Source organism: Manihot esculenta, chromosome 3 (genome assembly GCF_001659605.2).
Source record: "Manihot esculenta cultivar AM560-2 chromosome 3, M.esculenta_v8, whole genome shotgun sequence".
Classification (NCBI taxonomy): Eukaryota; Viridiplantae; Streptophyta; class Magnoliopsida; order Malpighiales; family Euphorbiaceae; genus Manihot; species Manihot esculenta.
In genome coordinates this window covers 20,190,742-20,203,792 of record NC_035163.2, presented here as the reverse complement: position 1 = coordinate 20,203,792, position 13,051 = coordinate 20,190,742, and the positions used below count along the sequence as shown (strand labels likewise).

The following is a 13,051-nucleotide window of genomic DNA, read 5'->3' as shown; positions in this document are numbered from 1 at the left end:
GACTGATCTAAACTGATGTGGAAAGACTAAACGAAGGAGAAAAATTTTCTCTTTAAATTTTAAAGTATTATATGTTTAGAGTTTTATTTTGAAACTTACTGAAAAACAATTGTGTCATCACGTCTCAAATATTAGAAAAATATAATTTTATTTTAATAAACTATTTAGTATTCAAAACACATTTATTTAATTAATTCATATTCTTGTCGGATAAATTCGTCTAAATTTTAAAAATATTTTAAACATGAAAGTTAAATTCAAGATTTCGATTAAAGGAAGGAATCGTTCCATAATATAGAATTATTTTTAAAAAAATATATAAATTAAAATTTTATGTTTTTATTAATTTTTTTATTTCAAAATATATAATTTATTTTAAAATTTATAATTTAAATATATATTAAAATGATATTTTATTATATGAGTTGCACGATAATATAATATTATGTACTACTTAAAATATAAAATTATTAAATAATATATTCTAAATTAAACCACAAATCTATAATTACAAAATATTTTTTTACTTTTCCCTTATTTTAATAAACAAATCTCAGTCCAATAAAAATTACCCTAACCTTTATAAATTAATTTTTTTTAATAAATTCAATTTAAAATTTATAAATATAAAAATTTCCATAAAAATACAGGTGTCTTTGACTGTTGTCCGATCCTCGCGAGTAGCACGCGATCATATTCCCGCTCCTCAAAGACTGTACCCTTCGAAACTCAAACGTAAAACCCTCCCCTTTACTTCATAAATCAAAAATACCCCAAATGTCTTCACCGTCGCCACCTCCGCCCGAAGTGGTGGTCAAGAATCGATTTTTAGGGTTTCTTATATGGCAATCCATTAGCTCTTCCGCCATCTTCATCCTCTTCAAAACCTTGCTTCTCTCGCCTCTTACCAACACTAATTTAGCACTACCATCATTCCTCTCCCTTTTTGCTTTCTTAATTTTTCACCTTGCACAGCTCTTCTTCTCTGCTTCACTCTCTCTACTCTCATCTCCTCAGCCCTATTCCCTTGAGTCGCCACTGCAGCTCGTCTTCCCCCTCCTCCGTTTCCTTTTTGTATCAAGTGACTCCTTGTCGTCCAGTGATTTCCGCCGCCGGGTTAATCTCTATCTTAGTTTCTTTTTGTTTTTGGGGGCGGCTTCCATCTCGGGATTTCTCTCCGTGATATGCGTGTGCGGCTGGGCCAACCATGGGTATGATGGAGTACAGCTGATTGAAAAAGTTGGGTTCAGAGGTTTTGCTTTTGGATTGCTCTATGCCTGCTTTTATATTTATAAACGGAGATGGGTTTTGGAGTTTCCCATTGTTCAGGTAAGCATAGGCATCTTTTAGATACTTCGTGTTTTGTTTTTTTATTGAATTTGCTTATTTCGCCTATTCAATTTTGTCTCTAGAATCCATATTCTGTGAACTGTAATTATTTGAAGTAACGTGTGGATGATGAGATAGAACTTTTAAATTTTATGGACTACAAAGCGCTAAATCTAAAATCCTAAAGATTAAATATTCATGAAATATTGGAAGCGGCATAATAAAAGGTACATCAGTAGCATAATGAAATTAAGGCTCCTTAGTTCATTTCTGCATATTGCTATTGTATCTCCCAAATTGAATACCCATCTCCTTTAAGAACTGTGTCATTCATTTCCAGCTACTACGCAATGGGACATCCTTCACTATGCAAAGGCTGAGTTTTTTAACTGTAAATTTTCTTGAACTTCCTTGTCACTGTCTTTGGCAAGTGGAAATTGGGCCTTAATATTTATAAAAATGAGGGGATTAATCCCTTTGACATTGGACATGAGAAAAATACACATGTGAATAGTGAAATAAAATTTCCGGTGAAAGAGATAGAATGAGTAAAGGACATATAATTAAGAAGCACATATAAATCTAAGGCTAGATGCAGTATCAACCTCATGAGGGTGGTCCCCTCAAAAGGTCCATAAGAAGGATCCTACCTAGGCGTTTTAGGCTCCCCAAAACTCAAGAGAAAGTCATGACCATCATCTGGAGAAAAGGGTAATTTGAACCAATTTAAAGTTCTTCTTGCTGTAAACTCCTGAGTCTTGACTCTTAACAGAATTCATATTCTCCATCTACTTACATTGGAGATCACATTTGGTTGCAATGAATCCAGATTGCAAGGAAGGGGCAGCCCTTTGGGACCACCATACATATTTTAGTTGCTTGTTGATGGACTAGCATCTTTACTTATAATTGATTGGGGCCCTTGGGAATTAGCTTTCTTGTCATCTATTCCTAGAATTGTTCATTCTCACATTGGTTTTGTTTTATACATGACAGATAAATTCTTTCATTATTGGGTGTAGTTCAGTTTTGCTTATTTATTAGTGTTTTCACTCTTCAGTTGTGCGACTCTAATGATAATTCTATCTCTGAAACAGCGGCCCCCTTTCTTCAGCATCAAAATGAGGCTTCCTGTGGCCATTAAACAAGCTTTAAAGATCTCAAGTGCAGCTTACCTATTTTCGACAGTGCTGCTTGTGTTTCTTCCAAATCAGTTTAATAGTTATGTGACAATGAAAAAGTTTATCACTGAGCAGATCATCCTGTACACTGGGAGCCTTTCTGTGTTCCTCTGTTGGGAATTAAATCATCATTTACATCAGGTTGGTTCTTACTTCTTAGACATATTTCGTGTTACTTTTGTCATATAATTTAGCCGGTGCTTGACAGAAACCTTTTATATAATTAACTTAAATTAAAAATTTATGATTTGTTACATGATGTCTAGTTGTTTAGTACTTTAATTATTGATTTATTTTTGCTGGACTATTTTGATAAAAGACTTGAAAAGATACCAGATTGCTTGATAGCCAATGCTTTGCATGAAAAATTTGGAACTTTTTTCCTGAAATAATTGAAGAGGCATTTAGGGAGTCTTCTCTACATGAAGACATTTAGTGGTATTTTCTTTTCCTTTTCTATAGTTGCTTGATTATTGAAAGGATTGAAAAGACATGAAGACAAAATTTGCAATAGTGATGATTCACCAGTGATTTGTAGGAAAGAATTTTAATTACTTTTGTCTGTGTTTGGATTTAGTCATGCACGTGGACCTATTTGAAGTACAAGATCAGCAATTGGTTTATTTCTTTTTAACAATTTATGATTTTTACTTGGAGAAGTAACAGGAACTTAGAATAGCAAAACTTATAATTTATTATGTGGCTGACACTATTCTAATCATTTGTTGCACTTTGCAAGTTTTGCAATTTTTTTACCCTCTTTAAGTCTCCCCCACCCTTCCTCTCTATTTTCTTGCAGTGATGCACCTAATGGAGAAATGTGTTGATGTAAACTTTAAAGAAATAACATTATGAAACTGATATAGACATCAATGGTAACACTAATGCAGGCTTGATGTCTAATTGAACAAAATGGCAACCAAAGATCCATATGGCCAACTCCAACTAGTTTGAGAATAATTAAGATTGAGGCTTAGGCTTTTGTTGTTGTTTTTTGTTGATGTTGACTATTGTTTTAGAATAAATTGATGTTTCCATTGAAAAGTTTTAGGGTTGTATTGTAAGAATTTCTTATGTGGTTTGCAGGATAAGTTGCTTGCCAAAAATGAATAAATAATTAAATGTACAGAAAATGGAAGGTTTTCACCTTTATGCTCCATGTTAAAGAGTTGAATTATGCTTAGTTTGGGAATTGCATAATTTCACGAAGAGCTTATAAAGCATTCTTGTCTTAGTATAACCGTCTCCATCTATACTTTTTTCTTTTTCGTTTTCTTTTAACCAAATAATAAAATACTTTTTAAATCTAATTAGGACATGGGCTCTTGATAGGAAGCAAGACTTTTTTGACTATTAAACTGAGACTTGAGAAAAACATAAATGGACTCGATTTGCTTTTTTCTTGAGCCTATAGTTCCAAATTCACATATAATTTAGTTATCGTTGTAATTCCCAAGTCTTTAGCTTGCCTCATCTTGGGCCTCTTATTATGTCATTTGCATCACATATCAGTGTCTTCACATAGGAAGCATACTTCATGCTCATTTTTTATCTGTTAGATGTCCAACAACGTACACACCTGGGATGCTGTCTCCATGTCCATCTGAATTAGATACAATAGAACATTGTAAGGAGAGGACTGGTCTCTGGGGGTGGTTTACTCAATGATGAATGGGAAGCTAATTGTTAATGGTATGGATTGAATTTTGGATATATTTTCTTATGGGCTAAATTGTGACCCGACTGAAAAAGTTTCGTGCTGTGGCCCGAATTGGGGAAGAAATAGGAATCTGAGTTGAGGGTGTAAATAATTGTACTTTTCCTGCCCAGTGTAATGTGTGAGTTTTTCGGGAAACACATTGGGATTAGGTTTTGAGAGCTTTGGGAGATTGTATGACACTTTCATCGTGGTGAAACTTTATCTCTGCCATCTTAAATTTTATGTGTCTATTCTCTTTTCTCTTTCTCTTATATTGTGATTGACAAATGCGTGTGTGCCTAGTATTTTGCGTTTGTTTCAACATTAATGATCAAGACACCAGTGATATTGAACTGAATTGATAACTGTAAATGCAGGTGATATAGATAACCATTGTGAACTAGTGTTTCCTCTTTATCTCTAGATACTATTGAATGGATAGCATATTTGTGGTATTCAATTTAAAATTTTATATTAATGGATGCTTAACCGTGGTCGTTGGTTTTTGCATTTTGAACAAGACGATGTCATATTGTTATGTAAGAAATTATGCATATATAATATGAAAATTGTATTCCCTCCATCCCATTTTGATAGCTTGCTTTTGTTTTCATTAGTTTAAGAAATTATAGTCCAGGTAGTTAAAATAATAAATTTTGTTTAGTTTTTCCCAATATGTTCTCCACTCGTATTGCTTCATTAAAAATTAAATGACTTGTGTTAATAAATTATTATTGGAACTAATAAATTTTAATTTTCAAATCTTATTAAAGAGGGTGCATATTAGCAAACTAATAAATTAACTATACTTTCAAAAAAGAAAGTAGCCTATAAGTTGAGATAAATGAAAGAGAATAAACCTACTTTTACGGGGAGGAGGGAGTATACATTTGGTAAAATGTGTCCCCATTGAGTAATGTCATGAATTCTGTATGACACATTTGTGCTTCATTTTCAACATCATTATTTGCAGGTCATCTATAGCATGTCCCTATAGTTTGCTTCTTTTTTCATTTGCTCTTGTGTGTTATGCACTTCAAAGTGATTGTTACATGCACTCTTCTACCACTTGGGGTGAACTCACACGTGTTTGCTGGGCTGTGTTAATTATCATCTATAGTTGTCTTCCCACCCCTAAATAATCTTTAAACATCTATTTTTTACATTCTGTTGTTACTGTGAAGGTGCTACAAACGAAAAGATTTGTATTTGCGCCCCCAAAAGGATCAGCAGCAGCAGAAACAAATCCCAGTGAGCCTCTCCTAGCAGCTTTGGAGGAGAGCAGCCCAGGTTCCCTTCCCCAGTTTCTTGCATATCTTGATCTCTGTATGGTTTCTGAAAATAATGTCGATACTTGGCGGCGAGCTGCATTTTTTGAAGAAACTGGTGAGACTTACAAAAGAGTTGTTGTTGTATGCATGAGGCCGCTGGAGCAGCTTGCTTCTACTTTGGGTGAAGACCTTGAAACTCATCCTGTTGATAAGGCTTACCAACAATCCAACCAATTGCAGTCGCAAACTAATTCGCTACAAGATCCTAAATGCAACAAGCCCCTGAACAACTTTCAGGTATGGAAGAATCAATTGTTTCTTAGATTGGTCACTTAAAATTAATAGTTTGGATTTTTGAATGTTGAAGTTCACTTTTGTATTTTCTTGTCCTAAATGGATCATTGAGTTAATTATCAGTGTCAATATGTTAGTTATTCCAGAGAGAAAATTTGCAATTCATATATGATATATCTTTTTTCTTTTTGACTTGTATTTAGGTTAGGGAACTCGTTATATTAGGGAACTTATTATCTGATGCAGCATAACCTTTTTGAGGGTATCTGGATACATGTTCTTTGATCTTTCCAGATGAGCAAAGAGAAACAGGACATAGAGTGAATTCCAACTGGATTATCATAGTGTATTTTGTAAGTCGGCAAAAATTGAATACAGCTGCTTATTGTGAGAACTCGTGAAATAAAAGAGGTAATAAAAAAGGGATGCAATCTTGCAAAGGCTTTGCTCTCTGTAATGTGCATTTGTTCAGGCTCTTTTAGCAGCTTATTTGAGGATATTATTGGATGTTGAATTCCAAAAAGGGTGCATTTTTATCATATTAATAGCAGCTTATTCAAAGAGAAACTATTTTTCGCCTGAAAAATATCCATGGGAGTGGTGCTATCACTTTTTTGTCTTGTTATTGTTTATACTTTTATGATTTCACATCTATTAAATTCTCTAATTCCAATTGCTCAAACCTGAGGTAGCAAGGCCTAGTTTTAATCTCAAGCTGATTCTTCCCTTGTTATCATGTTTTATGCTATGTGCAACTGTGTTGTATTACTTGTGATATGTCACGAATGTAATACCGACTTCAGCTATTATTTAATCAGGTGATAACTGATATGTCCATTGTCAAGAGCTGCAGACATATTGGTTCTTTAAGCAAGATGAATTTATTTGCCTATTTGACAATGGTTGCTGATTTGTGCAGCAATGTGCATGGTGTGCCAGGACAGTTGCTGCCTTAACTGCACGCTCACACAAGGAAGATAGGTGTGGGGTTGCTCAACTGTCTGGTAGTAATGCTGCTGTTATCTCGACACTTTTATCTTGCCTGCTTGCTGTTGAAGCGGTCATGGGGAAGAAGACAAATGTGCAGACTCCAAATCATTTGATGGGGCCAGGGGGTATTAAATGGGCTACTCTAAACACAGGAAGACGAGATGTTGTGGTAGCTAAAAAGAGAAGTGGCCCCATGCATTCAAAGGCATATGACATGGCTGATGTGCTGAAGACCTCAATTTATGGTATTATATCTGCTTTCCATGATGAAATGCTCACTAGTGACAAAGCAGGCCTTCTTGAAAGGGATTGGCTTATTAGTGGCAAGCCACTTTTTGGAACCCGTGAGCTGCTTCTGCAGAAATTGCGTCTTTTCCTGGATTTTAGAGCTAGCTAGGTACTTGCTTCCTTGGGTTCAGAGCTGTCATCCTATTTTCTCATTTCTCTAGTCATGAAGAAAACAAAAATTGCAAGATATGCAAATTTGTCAACCTGGAGATACTTGCATGATTGAAAAGGTAATTTTTTTTTTTTTTTGGTTGCTTTGGAGGTCAAATGAATGTACAACAATGGATCATATTGCATGGTTGGTAGACTGCAAGCAATGGGGTACTTCGGAGTTCAGTGTCAAAATGATGTCATTCAAATGTTTAGATAGATTTGTGACTGGTATGTGGAGACGATGAAATGGGGGCGGGGGATGAGTTAACTCCTTGCAGGGGAAAAATTTTGGTGGATCAATTTATCTAGTTTAATGGGCTGCTGAATGTTCAAATAAATATGGTTTAGATTGTTTTGAATACATATAGATTTTCCAATGTTGCAGAACTTTCATCAAACTGGTAATGTGATCATGAGATTTTTCATAATCTTAATTTGGAGTCTTGTGTGCTATTTGATGGCAATTGAGATTTTCTTCTTATGCTTTTAAATGGATATATTATCTTAATAATTTAGGTCTACTTATTCTATTGCGTTTAAATTCATTGTTGCATTGTTTCGATCAAAATTCATTATTGTTAGCATTTCTCATAACTTTATCAACAACTGAAAGTTCTGACGTATTTACGCATCTCATACTGTTAATGATTTTTTTAATGGTGATTTCCACAGTATGCCAACAAGCTGCATGGGATGTTGAAATAAGTGATAACATCTTTGAACCTCAGCTATATTGGAGCTTTCCATCCAGTTTTCATAATCTTTTACGGGTGTGCGTTGTCTCAACTTCTGTTTAGTGGAAAGAAAATTGCTTTAATTTCTAGCAAGGATGTTAAGATTTGATTTAATGGTTTTTTTTTTTTTTTTTTTTAACTAGTTATCAATATTCATTTGTACAAATTAAAGACTCTGAACTGAAAGTTGCCAGTCGATTTCCAAACTCAACTAGAGTACTTTGTTGAAATATACTTATATGAGGTTCACTAAAATGCTTGGAGTAGTTGCTCTTCCTCCAAACAGAGAAAAACAATAGAGAAGAAGCGGCTGAAATCCAAGCATGCTGGTGTTACAACTGGTCAGTTTGATTGAGAATCGAATATTATTTTTAAAATTGTGGCCGAATAAAATCGCACGAAAGGCCTTGATTAATTTCAGGGATATTTGAAAAAAAAAAAAATTCAGGGATTATCCCCAAATCTCCCACAATATTAAAATTGTCTTTATGCCCATCAAAGTAATTTTATTTTTTATTTTTAATTACGTTAAGACTTTATTTGTTTTATAAAATTTTTTTGAAATATTTTTAAAAATTAATTAACCGAAAATATTTTTTATAAAGTAAAAAATTAATATATTTTAGAGAATTAATAATAATTTTATTAACAGTTCTACATATAAATTTATTAATATAATTTATATTTAGATTAAAATTAAATAATAAAAATAAATTATTTTGTTTGAAAATATTTTTCGAACAATATAAATTATTTTCAAAACAAACTTAGGCTATCCAACAAAATATTAATTTTTTTTTTTAATCAATTTGATTAAAATCGGTCAGCTGTATAATTAGTAGCAGTACAAACCTTCAATTTGGGTTTTTTATTTCTTTTTTTTCAGAGTATGAGGCACACTGCAGCCGCATGATCAACGATATAAAATAATAAATTTATAGCCATGTTAGATGTGTCGTTAGTACTGACGGATACTGAGAAATTTAATTTTATCTTATAATGATATCTTTAATTCTGCTTATTTTTTTAAAAAATTTTTATTTAAGTTTATATTAAAAATAAAATTTTTAAATTGATATTTAAAGTTAATTATAGAGCAATTGAAAAAAAATACTTTTTAATAATAAAAATAATGTATAAAAATAAATTAAATAATGAGTGAATAATTTATTTTATAAATATTTGAAAAGAAAAAATAAATAAAATATTTAGAATTGAAAATTTGAAAATTAAAAATAAAATTTTTAAATTGTAAAATAATAAAAATAAGTGAAAATGTTTATTATAAAAATAAGATTAAGAATTGAGCGAGGGAGAATTATTATCAAATTTGTAAGTTTTTAAAAATTTATTAGTCTCTCTATATGTTAAAATTATTGTATTAAAATATTTTTATTTTTTATTAAATGAAATTATTTAATCTGTATGTAAACGAAATAGTTAGTTTAACATGTTTTAGGTTTGATTAAATGAACTAAGTATAAATATTTAAAATTATAAAAATTAAATAATAAAAATATTTATACAAATCAATAAAATTTTTATAGAAAATTAAAAAATTTTAATTAAGTAATTTTTAAATAGGAATAAACTAATTCCTACAAATTAAACAATTTTTAATTTTATATAGTAGAAAGACTTTTTAAAAAGAAATAAACTAATAAATTTTTTAAAAATTAATCAGGGAATAAAAAAAATTACATAAATATACCTAGGTCAATGCTCATCGGTAGCTACTTAATGTAATGGTGTGTGATTGCCAGAAATTATGATATAAAAGTGTTTTTATATAAAGTAATTTATTAAAATAGAGGATTATTTTTGAGTTATAAAAAAATGATATTTTAATTGTAGACAATAATATTCTTAATAAAATTTTAAATGTAATAAATTAGTAAAATTTGAACACCAAAAACTGAAAGAAAATAATAGATTTCCACATTATAAAAAGAGAAGAAGAAGAAGAACTTCCACGATTGCACTGAGAACACCACAGGCGTAGCCAAAATGAAGCTTGTTGAGGATAAAAATTAAAAAAGAATGGAAGAGAGGTCGCGAGTTATGACGTTCTCCAAATGCCGATATACAATCTTGAAATTTAAATTTAGATAATTAAAAAAATAGACACAAAATAAGACAAGATCAAAGAATTCTCTCACTGAAAGATAAACTTGCCGTGAAAACAAACAAAAAAACTATAAACAAGGGAGAAAGTAGGCTGCTATTCCGACAATAAAGGAGTCCTTTGCTCATGTGTTTTTGTCATATTTAAAAAATATATTTCCTCTTTTCTTTCTTTATTAATTTGACACCTGTCAAGAAAATATATTTAATTTATTTACTATTTTCACAAATCAAGTTAATTAATTTTTCATTCTTTCTTCACTCTCGTTTGAAACTCAATTCTTTGAACTCTTACGCCGTTAAACTTAAACCTAAGAAGCTTCACTTCATTAACTAAAACTAATCTTCTGTTTCCATTAATCCAACTCTTCCCATTTACAATTTTAAATAAATAAATATATTTTAATTCCAATTAAATTAATAATAAATGAGGTATAATATTACATTTTTTTTATTTTTCTCCACAATGAAAAGCAAAGAAGAAGAAACATGGGTCAATTCAAATCCAACCTCATCATTGAATTGACGAAGGTGAAGGATTAATGTTTAAGTTCAATCCAGATAATTAATACTTTTTATATTATAAATAAATTCAATTAAAGTTTAAAATCCAAAATATTTTTCAAAAAATACTTTAAAATATTAAGAATAATCTTCGATTCTAGTTAACAGAGACATACTTATAATTTTAATTTTATAATAAAAACGAAAAATTATTAATATTTTCAACCCTAATAAAATAAAACAACAGTAATATTTAATTTAATTAATTTTTTTTTATCAAATTAACCGGTTTGATTTAGAATGTTGGGTTCAAAACCATTGATTTAATTTGCCGAGTATTGTCTTAATAATATTGATCTTTAGAATAATAATAATATTTTTACAGATTCGATAAATTTATTAAGAAAATAAAATAAATAAAATCAAATTTTTATTAACTTTCTTTTCAAAAACTTGCTGTATTAGGTAATTTTTTCTCCGAAACTTGCTATATACTTAAAATAAATCTTTGTGATTAAACTTAAAAATAGAGTTTTGATGAATCGATTTCAAAATAGTAATATTTAAAGAAAATTTAAATTTTGATTTAATATTTATAAATATTACAAATTTATAAGCATCCAATACGGAGAGTAAAGTAACTGACATGCAATATTAGTTTAATCATTTTTAGTTTTTAAGCAAAATATTATCTCTTCATATATATATGTCTTTAAAAACTTTATTTTATATCATAAAAATAATTATTAAAATAGTAATTAGATTAATATTATGTCTATATAATTAAAATAATTTTTCTAAAAAAAAACGTAACTGAAGATACAATAATTCTTTTATTTTCAAAAAAAATTAAAAAATCTTTTAAAAGTAATTTTTAGCTAAATAAAATTCTTTTTTATAAGTAAATCAACGTTATAATTCAATTTAAATTTCAATAACTAAGCTTAATATTGATATTTTTAATTATAAAAATAATTAATATCGTGCTCGTATAATTTACTTTCATAATTAAAATACTCTTTTTTCTTTAATTAAGAAAAATATAAATATTTTACCGTTAGCCTATTAGTTGATTTTGAAATTTTTTTTAATATTATGCTATGTAATTTGTCATAATTAATTAAAATATCTTTTAATTTTAGAATTATATTAAAATATTATTATATTTTTATTTTGTTAATTAAAAACATATTAGTTAATTTTTATATATTTTTATCATTAATTTATTGATAAAATTGAAAAAAAAAATAAAAAATTTAAATTAATCTTATATTAAATAAAACTCATTCCTCACTATACAATTCACCCATGTCATCAATTAGCTTGTGGTTAATACCGTCTAACACTCTATTATTAATTGTAAATTTTTATTTTTTAAAAAAATATAGAAAGAAATATAAAAAAAATTATGATGAGAGAATATAGTAATAAATCAAAAGAAGATAGATGGTGAATTTTATTAACGAGAAGTGATATGAATATAAAAATATTTTAATGTAATTCTAAAATTAAATGAATATTTTAATTATTTAAAATAAATTTAACAGTAAAAGTATATAAAAATCAATGGAGTACTTTTAATTAATTGAATAAAAATATAAAAATAATTTAATGTAATTCTAAAATTAGAACATTGGGCCAAACTACAGGGTCTAATTAACTGCATTACAAGTTATCAATTATAAATCATAATTAGCCAATTTTTTTTTAAAAATAAAAAAAAAGAAAAAGAAAATTATATTTAAACATAATCTTGATTCCGCTCTTTTTCATTTTTGTTCCTCAACGGTCATTGATCATCCCGCCCTTTTCTTTTCCTTTCCTTCTCCTTCTACGTCTGTCAAACCATAGCCTTCTTTCTCTCTAGGGTTTATCTTCGTGGTTGTATATATATTTTTTTTCGCTCTCTCGTTATCTACATATATATTCTCATTCCGCTGCTCCCTTACACCGGGTCTCAAATTACACTGGAGTACGATGGCAGTCGCAAGAGATCTGGCAGGCCTGAGATTGCTCTAAATCGCAATGCTATTCCCAAGGAAACCAAACAAGGTTCTTTTTGATACGTGAAATCTTGGTGTTATTAGGGTAAGGAAGTGTTTCGAGAATTTATTTTATTTACTCTTGTCTTGTGGTGCTTGTCTTACCTTGGTGTTTGGTGAAGGGTGAATGATGCAATTACTAATCTTTTAGTTTTGTTTGGTTGCTGAGGAAGTGTAGAAATGTTTGGATGCTTAATTGTGTTTGAGAATTTGAGAAAAATTAAGAAGTGGAAATTAAGATAAAAGAAAAGAAAGAAAATTTAATTTACTTTATGTTGTTTGGATAAATAAATAATTTAGAAAAAAATTAAATTTCTCTCTTAAAAGAAACAATACCATTCAAGTATTTTATATTTATTTTCCTCCATTTTCTACCAATTTGGAGGGAAATATTTTAGAACATTTATAGTTGATAACCGTTGGGTCTCTCACCCTCTCTTGA

At 29.5% G+C, this 13,051-nt stretch overlaps 1 protein-coding gene across 2 annotated transcripts; it reads left to right on the top strand.

Moving 5' to 3' along the window:
* Positions 1-703: 703 nt before the first annotated feature.
* LOC110621193 lies at positions 704-8,146 on the top strand. 2 transcript variants are annotated; one of them, XR_002488930.2, is made up of 5 exons: positions 705-1,329; positions 2,427-2,651; positions 5,394-5,777; positions 6,694-7,282; positions 7,878-8,146. XR_002488930.2 is itself a non-coding variant. In XM_021765348.2 (4 exons), the coding sequence occupies exons 1-4, from the start codon at positions 778-780 to the stop codon at positions 7,159-7,161; spliced, it is 1,629 nt and encodes a 542-aa protein (XP_021621040.1). In that variant the 5' UTR covers positions 704-777; the 3' UTR covers positions 7,162-7,669. The 2 variants fall into 2 exon arrangements, 1 of the variants encoding a protein (XP_021621040.1); XM_021765348.2 differs by lacking the exon at positions 7,878-8,146 and having other exon boundaries at positions 704-1,329; positions 6,694-7,669.
* Positions 8,147-13,051: the final 4,905 nt, after the last annotated feature.

What these genes read in the sequence shown, in the direction of transcription:
- LOC110621193 (XM_021765348.2), top strand. Translation starts at nt 778, where the DNA reads ATGTCTTCACCGTCGCCACCTCCGCCCGAAGTGGTGGTCAAGAATCGA. An exon ending in TGGAGTTTCCCATTGTTCAG is followed by an intron (nt 1,330 to 2,426) that starts GTAAGCATAGGC and finishes TCTCTGAAACAG; the next exon opens with CGGCCCCCTTTCTTCAGCAT. An exon ending in TAAATCATCATTTACATCAG is followed by an intron (nt 2,652 to 5,393) that starts GTTGGTTCTTAC and finishes GTTACTGTGAAG; the next exon opens with GTGCTACAAACGAAAAGATT.